Below are 19,055 nucleotides of genomic sequence, written 5' to 3' on the forward strand. Positions count from 1 at the left end.
TCCATGGAACATTTTGCCCAATTCATATAGTCGCTACGTAACTTTCGAGAGATTTGATTTTCAATTTAATTTTAAATACATTACATAGTATACTACTGTCTCTATATTGATTTTTATTCTTATTTTACCCGTCAGCAGAACTTCAAATTATTTCTCTCATTTATTTATTTGTTGCTGGTCCACAAATTATTTGTCATTTACTTTTTGTTCATCCGAAAATTTTTTTATTTTTGGTCGGGCCACACAAATTATATCTCCCATTTTTGTTTTCTTTTAGCAAACACAGTATGAAACCGAACTGGCAAAAACGAGATGATGCTTCGTATTCTCTATGCTTCTATATTCCTACTAACAGACATGTATTGTCCTCATTTACGAACGTACACTTTTGTATAAGAAAAGAAATATCTTCCCTCTTTCTCTTCAAAACTATTCACGAATACGTACTTATTTCTATGCTCGCGTTCCCCCTTCCCCTAAATACTTTCATCCATATTGAACCACACTCCGAAAAGAACTTTCCCCTTTTCTTTGGGGGTGTTGAATGAGCTCTTGAGTCCTGATAACAGGTAACTTTCGACTATGGCAAAGATAATGCAGCACTGTATTTTGTTTTCAAGACGATCGATACACACCTTAACGTGAATTCTTTGCATATCTAAACTTTGTACCAAAAATAGGTAAACGATAATCCCACAGCATTGTTCTGTACTAAAGATATTTTCCTCCACAGGTGGAAATGTATAATAGCTTTCTTTGTTAATTTCAAGGTAAATCTAAAAACATTCATTTCAAGTTATTTTTGAAATATGAAATACCATTTGTTTTTAACACTATCATTTGTTGATATTGTAGAGAATGTAAAAATATAAAACATCAAGAAGTCACTCAAATTTTTTATGCTTTAAAAATTAAACAAAAATTTCTCTTAGAGATTTCATATCTATATTTTGTGTCCTGGAGGGGGGGAGGGTAGTACTGCTGCCTTCTGAGCTGAGATAGCACTGTGTTTTGAAGTAAAAAATAATCATCTTGTGTATGCTACTGTGTATATGTACATATAAACTGTGTATTTTATTTACTGCAAAAATTTTAGTGCTGCAAAACTGATAAATGCTGCTACAAAAATTTTTCCTTCTACAAAAATCAAATTTTCATTTTCCGATTTTCATGTTCCGATTTTTCCGGAAGGCTTCAGATTTTTCAGACTATTCCGGTCGGAATCAGATTTTTCCGATTTTTCGTATCTTCATAGAAAAATTCCTAAAAGTCATCGTTGTGCTTTGTTTGAATGCGAAATTACTAAAGAAAATATTCTTCCAGTCCTTTCAATTTCAGGATGACTCTGGTTTCTCAGGAAATATATGGGGAATCAGGATTTCAAGTACGAAAAATCTAATTGTTGCCAAATATGATGCCAAAAGCATGCATGCAAAGGGGCCAATTATTGCTTAAAAAATCAACGCAGCAGAAAATGCATCCTGGAAAAATAGGATTTATATATGATCACCTGTTGCAATTTAAAAAGTCCGCGGTTTTTCATTTTTATCTGTATAACATGTTTTTTTATGCAAAATGATAAACTACAGATTTTTCAAGTCTGTGAATTATCACCTATGTATACAATAATGTTATTGACATTTGTATGTAATGATAATTCAAGTTATTCTGTAGTTTCCAAAAGTGGCTAATTTGGGCAAGTGGAAAACACCTCCAGAGTAATGAATTCTCAGAATGACTGCTATCTCTTACCCAGATCATTTTTTTAATTATTATTGCTCTTTTAAAAATATTGCAGAATTTAATTTAATGAAGCAGGGATATTCTTCAACAGTGAGGAATTCAAGAACACGAGAAGCAAGTGACTTTAGCTCCTTAACGTTTGGGTACGATTTAAAAAAAAAATGAAACCCTTTACTGTTCTGGTTATATATACATAGCTAGAGGTTTTATTTTTGACGGATTAGGACTATTTTAGATAAATTTTCTGCAGGGTTTGAAAAATTAAAAGGAAAAAAATTCAGTCACCATCTAATTTTTCAGAATTTTCATTATCCAAATTCAGTTATTTTACCACAATCTTGCTACAGTTCTGCATACAACTCAAGGTTCAGATACAATTATGCAGAAGTGGGTGTGTTTGTTTGTGAACAATTAAATTCCCTTATTGTATGGTCAGTTTTATTGATGAAACACATAGTTTAGCATGCACCAAAAATGTATATTTAGACATAATGTAAGATGAGATTTTGAGGTTGTGGAAAAATGAAGTTTGATTTTTCCCAAAATAAACGGTGTAGCCTCGTAGGGTTGAAACTACTATATTTTTATTTTTAAGGGACTGAAAATTTACATCTGGGGGGGGGGGGGAAATCCGGCTTACGACAACATATTCACCGCGTGGGCGACATCACAACAACTTCGTTCGAACCACTCTCGAACACGTCTGCCACGAGAGCGAATCTCGGGCGTGCCAGCTATATTCGTGAATACGGCCGGCCTTGACCGTTACAGACTCCCTTTCTGGTTTCATGAAACCATCTCGGTATGAAACCAGAAAGAGTCTTCAAACATAAACAATACGGGCATATAAACAATCAAAAAATATTTGACGCACATATTTCAATAATCGAGGGCAAAAAATAAAAATAAAAATCACACATATTTTCAAAAATAATGTATATATAGTTCATTCTTCACGAGAACGATGACTTGTACGTAGATCAATCTACGACTTTTTCGGAGGGCAGCCTCGTCGACGCATAGGCATCACCTGTGTCTGTGCAATGTTCTTGCAAGGTTGAAGTGCTGATGTATGATTCACTCCAAGCGATACCTCAGGTGAAGATGTACTGGCCACATCATGTCTACATGGAGATCTCTGGGACACCGCAGAATTTTGGCGCCTCGGCAATGAGTGTTTACAGTTTTCGTCTTTTTCTTTCATCTTGTGGAACTCTACGTGATCCTGGAAGACTGATTCGTCCTCGAAGGTCATCTCACAGTATTGACAGACGATCACCTGGACGCGAATTGGCTTTCGCGATTCTGGCAATGACGCTGTCGTTTCCTCGGCGTACGCCTCGTTCATGTGAGTCATGACGTGCTTTATCATCTGCAATTTCCGACTGAATGTGGACTGGCAGATTCCGCAAGCATAGGCAGCATGCAAGCGACTGGCAGACACGACCTTGCAGCTGCTTGAAGTTGGTGACTTTGTGGATATGGAATGGTTTTTTGAGTGTTGCTCGCCAACGCGTCTCTGAAACTGACTCTTCTGAACGAACTGGCAGACGTGACATCTGAATAAATATCTGGCGTTGAGCGGAGGATTCGCAGCGACCCTTTGTTTCTTTGCATTGTCTTTTCTGGGCATAGCCGTTGTTTCTATCAAGGCTTCTACCTTTTTGCGTCCCCTTTCTCTCTGGCTTCGGATGTCCACGAGTCGAGGCGGGACAGGCTTGCGACCCCTCTTGGTTTTCGCTGGATACAATCGGTACTAAGACACAGGTGTTGGTGAACTATTACCAGTGTTGATATGATGTTGAACGAATGGAGTAGGCTCTCCCCCTGGTTTGAAGACATCCTGATGTTCGTTTAGCGGGGCGCTAAGTTGACGCTTTTGCTTGGGAGTCAAATCTCTTCCCTCGTCAGCACGCAATCGGTATGAATGCATGAGGTCCACTGATTCTGATACTGCACAATTAGCCACTGGAAGCTGTGGGAATGAGAATTGGTGATGGGGAGTGTCACTGAAAAACCAACATTTCCATTTTAGATCCACAGCGATGCCTGCTGCTGTCAGGAAGTCTAATCCCAGCAGCGATCGGTTTCCCCTTTTCTTCTGGAAACACTAAAAATGTGGTATCAATAGTTTGATTTTCAACGCGTACAGGTACTTTGACTTCATAGACCTTGCTGATAGACCAGGTACCATCAGCCAGACAAATAGTCATGGCGGCACTGTTCATTGGTATATTTTTACTTAGGAAAAGCTTGTATAAAACCTCCCCTGCAACCGAGTGTGTCGCACCGTTGTCGATACATATGAGACCATGATCTTGACATACTTGAATTTCCATCAGCGGTAGCGATACCTGAGCGTCTGTGGGTTGACAGCTGTACAAAATAGCGTTGTTTGGTGATTTCACAGCTGTCTCAGTCGATGGAGAGCAATTTGGACATTTTGCTTTGATGAATCCTGGCATACGGCATCCATAGCAATCGATAGACAATCTGTCATGAAAAGGTACAGATTTTTTGGGGTTGCACAGTTTGACGAACTTGTTCGGGTTTATTCGGAAAATTGTTTTGGTTGAAAACACTTCTGATATTGACATAGGTATCCAGTTTATCGGCAAGAACAGTGGGTGAGATTACTTCTGTCCACTCATCCATTAGATGCTCTTTGCATTCAGGGGGACTTTCTTTTTCATCTGGTCGGTAATGATCAAGTCCTTTAACCCATGGAAAGTTGTGATGTTCTTTTCAGTTAACCAGTTCTCGAAGAACGACCTGAGCTCGAAATAGTAATCACGCTAAGTACTGTCTTTCGATTTCTTGTGAGTAGCAAACAGTTGACGGAATTTTTCAGCTTATAATCGGAAACGTTTCAGGAGGACCCCTTTTACATGTTGATAATCAGATGCTTTATCTTCAGGTTCCTGTGCGATGAGCGATGTTACATTACTCGGCAGGACTGTGATGAGGTGGGATACCCAAAATTCTTCAGGGACCTTCGTCAATTTGAGTTGCCGTTCAGCGAGAGATAGGAACAAGGATATGTCATCCTTTTGAATGTCGAAACTCGGGAGCAGTTTATGAAGTTCAAATCTAAATTCTGGTGACTTTGACACAGAGCTGGCACTGTTATAAGCGACTTCGGGTTGAAGTTTGAGTTTTTCAAGTTCGAATTGCATTTCCAACTTTCGGATTTTGATTTCCTTTTCCGCTTGAAGCGTGGCTTGTTCCCGTTGATCTTGGCGTTTAGAGTCCGAAATTCTCTCATCGATGACAGTTAGCAGGAATTCTTTCATTAAGTCCTCATCATAATCATCGTGGTTGATTATTGCAGATTTTATCTGAATGACTGTCATGTCGGTTGACACTGCTACTCCCAATGCTTGAGCTAGAGCGATGAGGTCTTGCTTCTTTCTTTTTGTTAAATAACCTGGGACCCAGGTAAATTAGAATACAGTGACATCTCTGTGAGTGGGCTGGTAAATGGCACATTTCGAGTGTGAATGTTCTAAAGCCATGTATTTCTGGAAAATGTCTTGAACCAATTTTTCTGTAAAGACAACTACTTCCATATCTTGAGAAAAAAGTATTTTTTATATGGAATCCTGTGACTGCTGTTCGAATTTGAAATTCCAAACTTGTCCAATTTTTAAAAAAAATGTTTAAACATGAGATGGAGATATGCTACATTTTAATGCCACATTGCTTTTGTTTACTATCAAGTTTTTCTTTAATCAAGATATTTTTCCTTTCGAGGCCACTTCTTAGAAGAAATATGAAATATTCCTAACGCGCTTACTACAGATTGGCTTACTACAGATTTTATGTTTTTCATTCATCATATTAGTTGAAATTACTTCCCGTGTAAGGCATAGGACAACCCTTTTAAACAGTTCAGCTCTTAAACCAATTTTATGGGATCATATTTGCAACATTCTGTATTCTTTTTTGGATTTCCAGAAACTTGTTTTTGAATTATCTGATTTTTCATTTTGTAATAGCAGAATTCGCAATACGTTGTTCCTATGTAAATTTATTACAAAAGTTTTTGCTACAAGATTTTTGCTATAACTGGTATTCGTTAAAACAGGATTAGATTGTATTGTCATTTTACTAGGATTTTTATTAGGGAAGACCACACATGATTTTACTGGCCCCACCAGTGTAAAATTCGATGATTTTATGACTGCTGTCCAGTTCTGGTTCTGACTGATATAGATAATAATGTTGATTTCACATTGTTTTTGCTCAGTTGATGGGTATTATTTAATTTCCTTTGTCTTTTTTATTTTTAGTGAAAACTTCCCGTATTTCAAGACTGCTCCTAACGGTTGGAAGGTAATTTTTTTTTATATTAATTTAAAATGTTTTTTTTATTGTTGCAAATCAAAAATGTTAATTCACATGACAGTTTAATTTACTTTGAAATTATGATTAGGCTTATTATTTCTTACAGAAGAGATATGGGAAAAAAGCATCAATTAAATTTTTTTCTGAAAAATTACTAACCTTTTTTTTTCTGGGCATATATATATGAAACTCCCCTCTCCAAGATTGCTCATGAGTTTCCTATAGTGATAGGACGGGCAATATTGAAAATTTTACATTGTGATACTTTGTCAACTTTACATCACAATGTAATGATATATCAATATATCAGAACTCCCACTCAAAAAAATTAGAAAAAGTATGATGGGGGGTGCCCCCCTTAAGGCAATATAGTCAGTCTTATGGAAAAAACCAAAATTTATTTTTTTTATTTAAAAGAATTGGAAATTTTTTTCTTAGCACTATTTCAGTATTCTGTAAGATTGACTCCAGCCAAAGCAGAATGACAGAAATGAGACTAAATAACAAAAATAATCGGTGTACTAACAGCCACAAAAAATTATTTTCCATCTCCTTGTAATATATTTTACATCTTTTTTTTTCGAGTCCCGCCAGAAAGTGAGATACACCTAGAGTTGAAACAATCTGATAGAGATAATATTTTCTGATTGGTCAATAGGGAGCATGTGTTACCTTTGGAATTCCATCCAAACTTTGGAATGAGAGAGAAAATAGAATGTTTATAATCTGATTGCAAGTCACCAAGTGACAGGTCAGCATATGAACCAGGGTTGGTAAAAAAACCGGGTTTTTTTGAAAAAAACCAAAAAACCGGGTTTTTTTGGTTTAAACCAGTTTTTTGGTTTAAACCGGTTTTTTGTTTTAAATAGTATTAACATTAAAAACAATGAAATTTCTGAAAAATCATTCAAACTTCTAATAATTAACTAAAATGAAATGGTTATTAATGTAATTAACACTATTCCCATACTAATTAATCAATAAATATTTCTTACATTTTAACAAAAACCAACTTTTGCAATTTAATTATTTTTTGCTCAACTCAATGGATTACTGTGTGTTTGAAAATTCTTCCAATGTTATTATTAATCATATAGTATATAAAGGTTTTTCTCCAGTTACTTTCAGTATGCTTAATTACGAAGCTATTTTGAAAAAAGTAATAAAAATTAAGTGAATATAATGTATTTAATGAAGCATAAATAATGCAGATTAATTAGCAATGATTTATGATATACAGGGTGATTATAACTAAGGTTATGATTTCAAAACACTGTAAAAAAAGAACGATTGTCAAAATGACTTGAAAATTGACATGAATATTCCTGAAAAAATGCAATTTTATTTGGTAAAGGGGAAAAAATACTTAAAAATGTAAAATTAATGACATCATCCAACATGTGGGAAATTTGCTCGCAGAATGGAAACGATAGCCAGTCATGGCAAAATGATACCTTAATTATAGCATTGCATGATTTCATAATTCATGGAAACATCACAAAAAACGAAGTAATTGAACAAATAACTACAACTTACTTAAGAAATGTTAAATACGTTGTCCAACCTGAGGTTGAAAGCACAAAAATTGTTGTTCAACAACAGAATCGGAGTATGCCATGGTCATGATGTAGATGTGCTTGCAATTCAGCTTTATTAAACCAAATGCCCCCCCCCCCCCCCCCCCGTTAATATTCCTGAGGAACTTCTAACATATAGGGAATGTGCTGGAGGTTGCAATTCAAAGTTTGCAATCTGACCACTGTTTATTACACCCACAGCCAGAAGTTGCAAGGGTTAAGGTGCATCCTGTCAAAATGGGTCTTCAGCAGCTGCTTTGCTGGTATTGCCATGTGCAGCTTGATAGAAGTTCTATCCACACACTGATGCTGTGGAAGTGCTGAAATGATGTGGTTGCACAAAATAGATTATACTGCTGGCCAAGTACAGCATCATCTACTTGCACATTTTGCACTTTTTTCTTTTGCGAAAGAAACTTCCATTGCTTCAGGAGTATCCATGCAAATTTTCAAGTCATTCTGATCAGTACTTATTGTATAGTTTTGGAGAATTCAAATTATAATCTCCCTGTATATAGCTGATTATTTTTTATAAATCTGTTATTATTCAGTAGAACCCTGATTAACTGGGCTTAACAGTGTGAAAGTATGAAAAAACTACTATTGAATATTAAGACTGGGAGATATACAGTAGGAGATGTGCTACTTCTTATAGGAAAGAAAATGAAAATGTATGTGAGGTAATGTAACTACTAGTACACTGGTCTTTGTCCTTCAAGGACAGCTGATGTCTTTATTGGATTATAGGACCACCTGCCCCTAGCATGATGGTGTCACTACTGTCCCTGCTTCTTTGTGAAGGGAAAAAGAAACCCTGTGAGATAATACATCACTACATTTAGATGTGTGATGCAATCCTTATTCATGAATTTGCTAAAGATAAAGCATCAGAATGTAGCCAAAGGGAAAATGTTGTAAGAATGAGAAATTTTGGCTTTTTTATATAACTTTAAATGACTGAGATACTTCATATGAAAAATATATATATATATTCTGGCCACTTTTATGAGACTTTTTGAAAAAAACCGCTTATAAAATCTTATGTCATTTAAAGATATACCATCAGAATGTACCCCAAGGATATAAAATGTGGTAAAAATGAAACATTTTGGCTAATAATGAACCAATATGATATTTTTCAAGGAAAAAAATTATATTTAGGCAACTTTTATTTGATTTTTTGAAAAAAAACCACTTGGTTAAAACCAAGGTTTAAACCAACGTGGTTTAAACCAAACAACCCTGTTATGAACTTCTAAAGCTTTGCCGAAGGTAAGAAGTAAAGCAGGACTTAGCCAAAAGAGAGCAAGAAAAATTTTTTTTAACAATGATTCATTAAAAGGAAAAAAATACATATAGGGGGGAAAAGTTTTTCCATTCCATTCTCTAATAAAAATATCATACCACTCTTGGTCAGTATCGGATCATTCACAACTGAAAATATCGACTGATTCTTGACTGAAAATATCAAACATTTCTTAACCGAAAATATGAAAGTGAGGTATCGGACCAATCTTAATTGGATATTTCTATAAGAGGCAGGACTATTTACTTGATTGTATTCACAATTTTCTTTGTTATTATTTTTACTGTAGCTAAAATACTATAAATATACTCTAAGTCAGCGGTTCTCAACCTTTTTTGACTCGCTGAGCCCTTTTAAGTAAAAAAATTCTATGGCGGAGCCTTATAGGCCAATTTGGAACAGCTTTGGTATAAGGGACATGCCAAATTGGAGATTTTTTTTTTTTTTTCCGGCGATAAGCTGCCATCGAGCTTATTTGAATCCGCATTTCTGGAAAGAGAGTCCGGGTTTTAATTTATAATACATAGAATATATTTATTTATACAACATGCAGGACCGTTGCTTATTTATAAGAACCTGGGGAACAGTTTATTAAACCCTTTTATTTAAACCCTGATCGATTTATTACAACGGTCTGGGTTTTATTTAAACCAGTGTTTCCCAAAGTGGGCAATATCGCCCCCTGGTGGGCGATGAAATGGTCCAAGGGGGCGGTAGAAGCTACGAGTATAACATAAGATTCTATGGATTCGATTGAGCTGGGGGCGATGGAACAAAAAGTTTGGAAAACTATGATTTAAACATTGATTCATTTATTTTTATCCAGTTTTATTTTTTAAACAATCCAGAGCTTATTTTTGTTTATACCATTTGTCATTACTGTTTTCTATGCTGGCGATTTTTTCTTCTGGCACACGTAGTGTCTGGCGGCTTTTTCTCGGGCCATCGGACATATTTGGCGCCGGAAAAAAATCGCCAACCTGTCTCTTATACCAAAGCTGTTCCGCCAATTCTTTTAATTATTCATCAAACTTATTGATTTATTTTTACAATTTAAAAATATTTATAATTATTTTTTTAAATTTTAATTTTTTTTATTTTCCTCGACCGGCCGCGGAGCCTCTGGAGAGTGCACAAGGATCCCCGAGGGCTCCGCAGAGCACCGGTTGAGAACCGCTGCTCTAAATAATAGTGATAGAATGCATGATCATAAAATCATTTCAGTGTTCAGTTATCATACTAAAAACTTTATACTTAATGTTTACATAATTAATAAGAAATATTTACTATTTCTCATTGTAAAATTATACAATGTCTTTGGCAAGCCTCCCTTTATGAATTATTTACATTATCACAAATAGAGATGTGAGGTGAGAATATTCTCCTGGAAGTAAAAATGGAAGAATGGAGAGTATTCATGTTTCTTGTGAATAATATATGAAACATTTTTTACTAATTTTGTTTGTTTATATTATGAAATATAAATCTTTTTTTTTCCTTACCTGAAACATTAAATTTTTTTTTTGATATAATCACCTCCAATGGCAACTTTTAGTTCGAGAACATTCTCAGAAATATTCTCTTGGTTATGATGAGAGGTTTTAAAAGTTTGGTTATGGAGATTTTAGAAACCTTGAGATTATCTTATTTTAAAATAATATTTTAAGGTTTTAAATTTTCAGAAATAAGGTTGAGAGCAAAAAATTAAAACCAAAGGTGACAAAGGAAGCAATTCTTTCAATCACCTTCATTCTAAGAATACACAAATGTTTTCTTCAATGTACATACACTTAAATTTTTTATCACTCATATTTCTTTAAAAGTTGTGCAATTCAGCCCTCTTGCCATAATTTTCTTGCTAAATACTAGGATAATAGTAAAGGTAATTAGTAAGTATTATCTTAGTATAAATAAGATAATAGTAGTCCTTTGAGAGAATATTCTTATCTATATATAAAATTGATTTTCTGTGTGTATGTTCTCCATACAAATCTACAATTTTAGACCGATCGTCACCGAATTTTGCATATATACCAAATGGGATCCGACTTGAATGATATATTACTACTTTAAAATTTCGTCAGAGCATGGCCAATGCCCCAAACGGGCAAAAAAACTTGTGCAACAATGGTTTTTTAGCCTCAACAATCATTTTCCGAATGCTTACTTTGGTTACCGTGGTTCCCTAGCAATGCGTTTCAAACATGTATATGCCTTTACAATGGTTTACTTCTCTAATCCTGTTAACTATATATATAACAGTTTATGCCTTTATAATGATTTGCCACATTTTCAATACTCTCAGTAATGAGGCTTTTTGAATAGACGACATCATCAGTATCACTTTGAGGGTCAGTGAAAGGGTGATTCTCATAGAAATCAGTGTTAAAATTGCATATTTTAGTATAGAAATGCTGAAACTAAGTTTTCTGTCACAGTAGTAATTATAAAAATTGTATAGAATTCTCGATTTTTGAAATATGCTCAGAGATATGCAAAGCCCAGGAGATTAAATATGAAGTAATTTGCTGAACCTACTTTTGAGTTGGATGTTCATGCAATAACATTGATTTCAACTTTTTATTTATCTCTTCTCAAGCATAAAAATTAATGTCTCTGTATTGTCTTTTAATATTGAACTGCATAAATTCATGTGGGTTAGGATATTTTAAAATTAATTATGGGCTCATAAAAAGTAAATCAAAATAATTCCACAGCTTTAATTAAACCCATTAACTGCCAATTTTTTTTTTTTTTGAAATTCTTGGCCGGATAAATTATATATATGCACAAAAAGTTGTAAATGTAAAGAACGTAAAAATTCCAAAATCCCCAAATAGGGATTGTGGCAGCTAATGGGTTAAGCATTTTTGAAAGTTGAAAGCAGATGGATAACTTGAAGTTTGGGGGGGGGGGAATGGAAATACTTAGCGCCCCTTAAAAAAGTAAAATATAATATATTTATGTCTACATTTCTTTAAATCTAGATTTGTTTATTTCATGAGTCGCGCAGGAAGTCTTCATGGTGGTTAACTTAGACACGGTTTGCATGTCCCTCAAAGAAAGAGATATCACGTGATCCAAAAAGCCTCATTAAAGAAAACCCGGGCAGCGCTGGGTATCACAGCTAGTCAAAAATAATTATTATGATCAAGTTATTTATCGAGATTATTATAATACATGCAGACCTGCCAAACTCTCCGGATTTATGCGGGAGACTCCGGATTTTTCATCCTTCCCACTGCTCTCCAGATTTATTAAAATTTCTCTGGATTTTGAAAGAAAATTAGATTTCACACGAGCTTTCACATTGTCGGGGCAAGAGAATATTCTTATCTATATATATAAAATTGATTTTCTGTGTGTATCTTCTCCCTGGGTTCCGTTCACAATCCCGACAGACGAAATCCCGACAGGGTCGAAATCCCGACAGGTCAAAATCCCGACAGGGTCGAAATCCCGACAAGTCAAAATCCCGACACGGTCAGAATCCCGACACTGTCCAATTTAAAAATTCAATTTCGCCGTATAAGCCGCACTTCGTGATTTCTGTCGTGATTTGAATTTCTCGCGGTGAGGGGCGTGCGGGCGCCGATGAGAATGATAAATTGCGATCAAATAAATTTTTCAAATTTTAATTTCGCCGTATAAGCCGCACTTCGCGATTTCTGTCGGGATTTGAATTTCTCGCGATGAAGGGCGTTGGGGTGACGATGAGAATGATAAATTGCGATCAAATAAATTTTTCAAATTTTAATTTCGCCGTATAAACCGCACTTCGCGATTTCTGTCGGGATTTGAATTTCTTGCGGCAAGGGGCGTTGGGGTGACGATGAGAATGATAAATTTCGATCAAATAAATTTTCAAATTTTAATTTCGCCGTATAAGCCGCGGTTCGGGATTTGAATTTCTTGCGGTGAGGGGCGTGGGGGCGCCGATGAGAATGATAAATTGCGATCAAATAAATTTTCAAATTTTAATTTCGCCGTATAAGCCGCACTTCGTGATTCCAGAGGCCTGAGTTAGGTCCGACCGTTCATCGCATACAAGTTCCAAGTAAAAATTGATATTCTTTGCCTTTGTAGTCTAGTGGGCTCACCCAGAAAGCTCGAGAACGTGGGTTTGATTCCTAGCAAGAGCACAGGTGAGTTTTTCCTTCCTAACTTCATCTCGCATCAGCCAACCGTTGAAACCTTCGTATAGATAGCGGAAAGTGATATCATCCTCGGAAAATACAGTGTGTGTGTGGCTCAAAACAAAAAAATCTAAATTTTTCTTTGATTTCCCGTCCTTTAACTTCCAATTTGAAAGTTGTTGCATTGTCTCTCCTGATGCCAACAGAAAAATTGCATGTTTCTCAGTGCAATATTCGCTAAGATATTTGAATTCGAAAACTGGAGAAAAGTTATGAAAAGACAGCAAAAACTAATCGACAACGCTCCTTCCCCAAATTTATGCTGTCCTTTCCACCTTTCCTTCGAATTTTGAATTCAAATATCTCGGCGAACATTGTACTTGTCAACTTAGATTTTTTTTGTTGGTCTCAGGAGATACGGTGCAGTCACTTTATAATTAGAAGTTTTAAAAATTTATATTTTTTTATTTTGTTACACACTGTGTTTTCACTCTCAAAACTGGTACAGGGTAATTTTTGAACGCCTTTTGAGCATTTTTTCAAACTGAAATCATCTCTACCACGGATGGTTGAGAAGACAATGGCCGTACTAACTCTTGAAGGACACCCTGTATGCAACTACACTACCACACAATTTGCATACTCTCTTCAAAGCCTTAAGACCAACTTAGAGATAGAATTTTAAGAAATTTTTTTGGGAGTCTCAACAGTATAAAATAAAACTATTGACAGAATTTTATGTTTATAGCTTCGTAGTGAGAAGGGGGAATTGGGGATCCGGTCCCTTCGAAATGAGAGAAAATGATTGAAATAAGGTAAAACATGGCCAGATATATTATTTGACCACCTTGTCCCCCCCCCCCCCCGAATGGAATTTCTAGATACGGGCCTGACCTTCAGTGGTTGCGGCTCGGCGATGAATCAGTGAATTAAGCTGTCAAGACATGTAATTTTATACATATGAATAAAAATATTTCTCTACTATTACATTGCTTTCGAAAACCTTGAAAATTTTAAATTAAGATCTTCATGAAACGGTCTAACTTTGTGCAATATCATTTGACATTTTAAGTCTATTTGAAACTTGAGCGAGAAAGAATTTCGAAAAATTCTCAAAGAAAATAATAAGGAACAGCAGTGTTTGTGGAGGATAGAAAAATCGATAAATGCCAGAAAAAGGTAACCCTGAATCCTTTGCTTTTCGCCAAGTTGGAAAAGTAAATGAATTTCCAAATTATTGATCTCCATTGATCATGGTATGCGCCACAAACCACTTGCAGCGACAAACGGAAATCCCGACAGAAATCGCGAAGTGCGGCTTATACGGCGAAATTAAAGTTTGAAAATTTATTTGATAGCAATTCATCATTCTCATCGTCGCCCCAACGCCCTTAATCGCGAGAAAGTCAAATCCCGACAGAAATCGCGAAGTGCGGCTTATACGGCGAAATTAAAGTTTGAAAATTTATTTGATAGCAATTCATCATTCTCATCGTCGCCCCAACGCCCTTAATCGCGAGAAAGTCAAATCCCGACAGAAATCGTGAAGTGCGACTTATACGGCGAAATTAAAATTTAAAAATTTTATTTGATAGCAATTCATCATTCTCACCAGCGCCCCCACGCCCCTCGCCACGAGAAATTCAAATCCCGACAGAAATCGCGAAGTGCGGCTTATACGGCGAAATTAAAATTTGAAAAATTTATTTCATCGCAATTTATCATTCTCATCGTCACCCCAACGCCCCTTGCCGCAAGAAATTCAAATCCCGACAGAAATCGCGAAGTGCGGCTTATACGGCGAAATTAAAATTTAAAAATTTTATTTGATCGCAATTCATCATTCTCACCGACGCCCCTCGCCACGAGAAATTCAAATCCCGACAGAAATCGCGAAGTGCGGCTTATACGGCGAAATTAAAATTTGAAAAATTTATTTCATCGCAATTTATCATTCTCATCGTCACCCCAAGGCCCCTTGCCGCAAGAAATTCAAATCCGGACAGAAATCGCGAAGTGCGGCTTATACGGCGAAATTGAATTTTTAAATTCGGCCGTGTCGGGATTTTGACCGTGTCGGGATTGTGACTTGTCGGGATTTCGTCTGTCGGGATTATGACCCACACCCCTTCTCCCTACAAATCTACAATTTTAGATAGATTGTCACAGAATTTTGCATATATACCAAATGGGATCCGACTTGAATGATAGGCTAGTTTAAAATTTCGTCAGAGCATGACCAAGATTTCACACGAGCTTTCACGTTGTCGTGGCGTCAATGACTGCCGTCGTCATTAGGAAAAACAACCATAGAGGACAGACCTGGTCATTTCCATCGAGCAACCGGAAAAAAGTCTTGGTGACTGCATTTAAGCAACTGGCAAAGACGTGACTTTGTTTATGTAGCCTTTATTGGCCATCATTTATCAGGGGTAAGCCCTTGGTTGCCGAAATTCCTGTATAATTGTTATTGTATTCCATTAATAGCCGTGCGGTAAACAAAAGTTTTCTCGTCAGCAGCTTTGTATTTTGAAGTTTTTTAAATTGTTTCCTCTGATTAAATGTCTTCAGAAAGAAAATATAAAGCTGAATATAAAGCTTTTAAGAGTTCATATATCCAAGATTATTAATCACTGATAGCATCCATGAAAGGAAACACTTATGTTTTGTGAACAGTATGTAGATGTGATTTCTCTATTCTGCATGGAAAGACTGACATGGAATTATATTCTGCTCAGGGGCAATGCTGAAACTGCCTTGGGGGGGGGGGGGAGAATGGAACTTTTTCTTTACAAATTTTTTTTCATTTAGTTTTTTTTTTTGATCGAGTCTGAGTGCCGGAGTGGGGGTACCCCCTCGCCCGGATTTCTGGATTCTAAAAATTGGCACGTCTACACATGTTATTACATATATTCTTCAAATACTCTCCTTAAAGATTTTGGTAACTGAATTTTTCTCTTCGAGGAAAATATTCAAGAATATTCTTTAAGGAATATTTTTTATTAATAACTTCATAATAATTCTTATTTTCTATAAGAATATTCACAAGTTATTTATAATAGTCCTTCCAGAGAATATTCTCCAAAAGATTATTCTCAAGAATTTTACTTCTCTAACAGACACAATGCAAAGGTATCACTTCGCCCTTTTTCTTGCGAGAAACTGTGATGACTGACCGGTATATTGCACTTATGAAAAAATTTGTCGCCACTGAACAAGTGTTGGACGATCGACCCGGCACAGCATGGTTCATGCAAGATTGGGCTTGCCCACACCATACACAAGCAGCTTTTGACTTTCTACACAAATACTTCAATACAAATACAAATACAACGCCACAACAGGCAAATTGCCCAACGAGGTGGCTGACTTAAGAACATCATGGATCCCCGAGCCCCTACCTACTACTGCTACACCACACATGCACCCCCCCCCCCCCCGCGGAACCCCCCAACGAATCAGTACATGCGGGAATGTGCGTGTACGTGTAGTGCAACCTGACGTAAAGTTTGTTTCTGTGTAATGCTTGTTATGTGTAGTGCTGTCATCTGCCCCCAGTTTTACTAACTATGAGTGAAGTGTTATGGTTGAATGATTTACCGTTGTAGGACTGTTGCTCTCTGTGGCGAGACTTTTTAACGGGGAGATCGGCTCGCATTTGCGCCTTGAAGTTGGGAACCACAGAAAACCAACTTCAGCCGACCACCACTGTGGGGTTCGAACTCGGATCCTCGCATCGCGAGTCCGTCACTATAACCACTCGACCACCACAGCGGCATCGAGAAACAGCAGCGTGACATTAGAGTATAGGCATTTCCAAAGCAGAAAAAAAAACATCATTACGTACAGATTTATTGTTATATCGTGTATCATTGTAATGTAGTTTCACCTTTACAGAAAAAAATTACTGTAGAGGGTCGATGAAATATCTTTACCTAGTTGCTTGCCAATTTAAATATCCTGAGCAAATTTATGATGTGTATGAAGCCTCCCATGATAAAAAAATTGGCACTTTTTGCAGAAACAACTGTCAGAAAAGTCTAAAACGAATGTTGGAGTAACAACAGAAACAAGAAGTTTTGACTTATGTTCCAGTTGTAATTATCAAAATAAAATTTTTGATATATCTTACTTATTTGATATTTAATCGCCTTATTAATTTCTATTAAATTCAGTGGATGACAGTCAGGAGACCTTCCATGTTAGTGGCGTGTATTTGGTAAAAATTGGTCACATATATAATTATTAAAATTGGAGCTTTGTTCTGTATTCATCATAGTTATTGTTTTGCCACTGGCCACCTGTTGGATATTCTTGGGGAACCTACAGATATTGAAGGAGATTGTAATTGTTATGATTCTTTTTTTGCTGACTATTTTTGTCCATTAATAATAGATAGTTATTGTGTGTAACTATTTGACAGTTAAGGGAAAAGGCATGGACTAGCCTCTGTATTCACCCGACCTCACCCCTGCGACTACTTTCTGTGGGGCACATTGTTTACAGCAGCAATCCTTTAACACTCGACGAGCTTGCATTACCCACTATGTACAGCCTACTTATGGTAATGCTGCCTGTAGCACCATATATCGGTGCAATTTGTAACTAAAATTAAACATATCACAAACATATCCTTGTTGCCAATAAAATTTCCTTCAATATGTACTATGATTTTTTTATTGCCAAAATAAAATTTATAAAAATGAGTCTCTAAAAACGTCAACGCTTTCCTTATAAACAATGTTTACAAAGATCCAGAAATGAAAGTGCTTCATTTATGAACACTGACATTGAACAGTAAAATGTGAACAAATCACAGTAAAACCATCTTGATTTATGGTTAATTATGATACGAATTGATTTATTTGGCCCTGTAATTAACACATTTTTGATAGTGCTTTTGGAACTGTTCGTGCATTATTCTTAAAAAAACTTGTCTTTGCTGTGCAACAAAGAAATGAGTTTACACACTAGATTTTAGAGGACTCCAAAAAAAAAAAGTAATATATTGTGAGGGAAAACAGGGTGTAGAATTATCTGTGGTTGCTGCTACACTGTTTTGGCCAAAAATTGTTTTTGTTACATTTGTTTGTTGTCATTTGCTTTTTTTTTTTTTTTTGTCATTTTGCTTTAGCTTGAGTCAATCTCACACATGGTTCCTACGGTCCTTGAAAACCTTGAGAGTCCTTGAAAAAATTTTTTTTTTTAAATTCTGCGAGTCCTTGAAAAATTTGTTTTCAAAATAGTTTTTTCCACTTTTTTTTTTTTACTCCAAAAGTGACGTCCTTAAAAAAGTGCAAAGCACAGGGAAAAAAGCCTTAGCAGCCAATAATCCTGGATAATTGGATTTAAAGCACATTTTTTTCCCTTTACTCTTTTCTGTGCTGTGTGCAAAGTGAATCGTCCAGCGTGACACGATGTCCACTCACCAATAATAAGAAAACAAGTTCGACTGTTTTCCTAGAGAGCGCAACAAGCCTCACGGCAGTGTGAGTCAAGCGTGATTGGCCGACTGCTTCTGGACAACACCTTCTAGAGCAGCACCTTCTGCTTTAGAAGGTATTGTTCTGGAGGAGTCAAATGCATTGTGCGCCACTCGTTTTACCGATCTCCTCTTCATTTTTGTTTTTTTTTCACTTCCCTTCATCAAGCTCGATGCTTCCCTTCAAACCGGAGTAAGCAAATGACAGAGTAGCAGATGCGCCACGGTAGAAATACACGAACGCGCAGTGTGATTATGTAACACGTTTCTGTCTACACGAAATGATCCAGTTCTGTTCATGCGACACAAAAAAACCTATGTTGGAATGTTTTTCCCCCCTTTTATTCTCTGCACGTGGAACTGCTCGGCCCGACGCAATATGTAAATCGCCGGCGGTGTACTCTCACCCTCACGGGAGCTCGGCTTTATCAACACCTTCTAGAGCAACACCCACACACTCTGCT

General features: G+C 36.3%; 1 protein-coding gene across 2 annotated transcripts in view; it reads left to right on the forward strand.

The window, feature by feature from the left end:
• The window catches only part of LOC149076650 (uncharacterized), a 164,173-nt gene that overhangs the window by 63,196 nt on the left and 81,922 nt on the right, over window positions 1-19,055 (forward strand). For both annotated transcript variants that reach the window (XM_089244267.1, XM_089244266.1), the window contains exon 3: window positions 6,036-6,078. In XM_089244267.1, the coding sequence (XP_089100393.1) occupies window positions 6,036-6,078 (43 nt within the window). The remainder of the gene's footprint in view (window positions 1-6,035; window positions 6,079-19,055) is intronic.

The sequence above is a fragment of the Pholcus phalangioides genome, unplaced genomic scaffold (genome assembly GCF_987345545.1).
Source record: "Pholcus phalangioides strain wild (caught in Gottingen) unplaced genomic scaffold, Ppha-v1.0 ptg000015l_1, whole genome shotgun sequence".
Taxonomy (NCBI): domain Eukaryota; kingdom Metazoa; phylum Arthropoda; class Arachnida; order Araneae; family Pholcidae; genus Pholcus; species Pholcus phalangioides.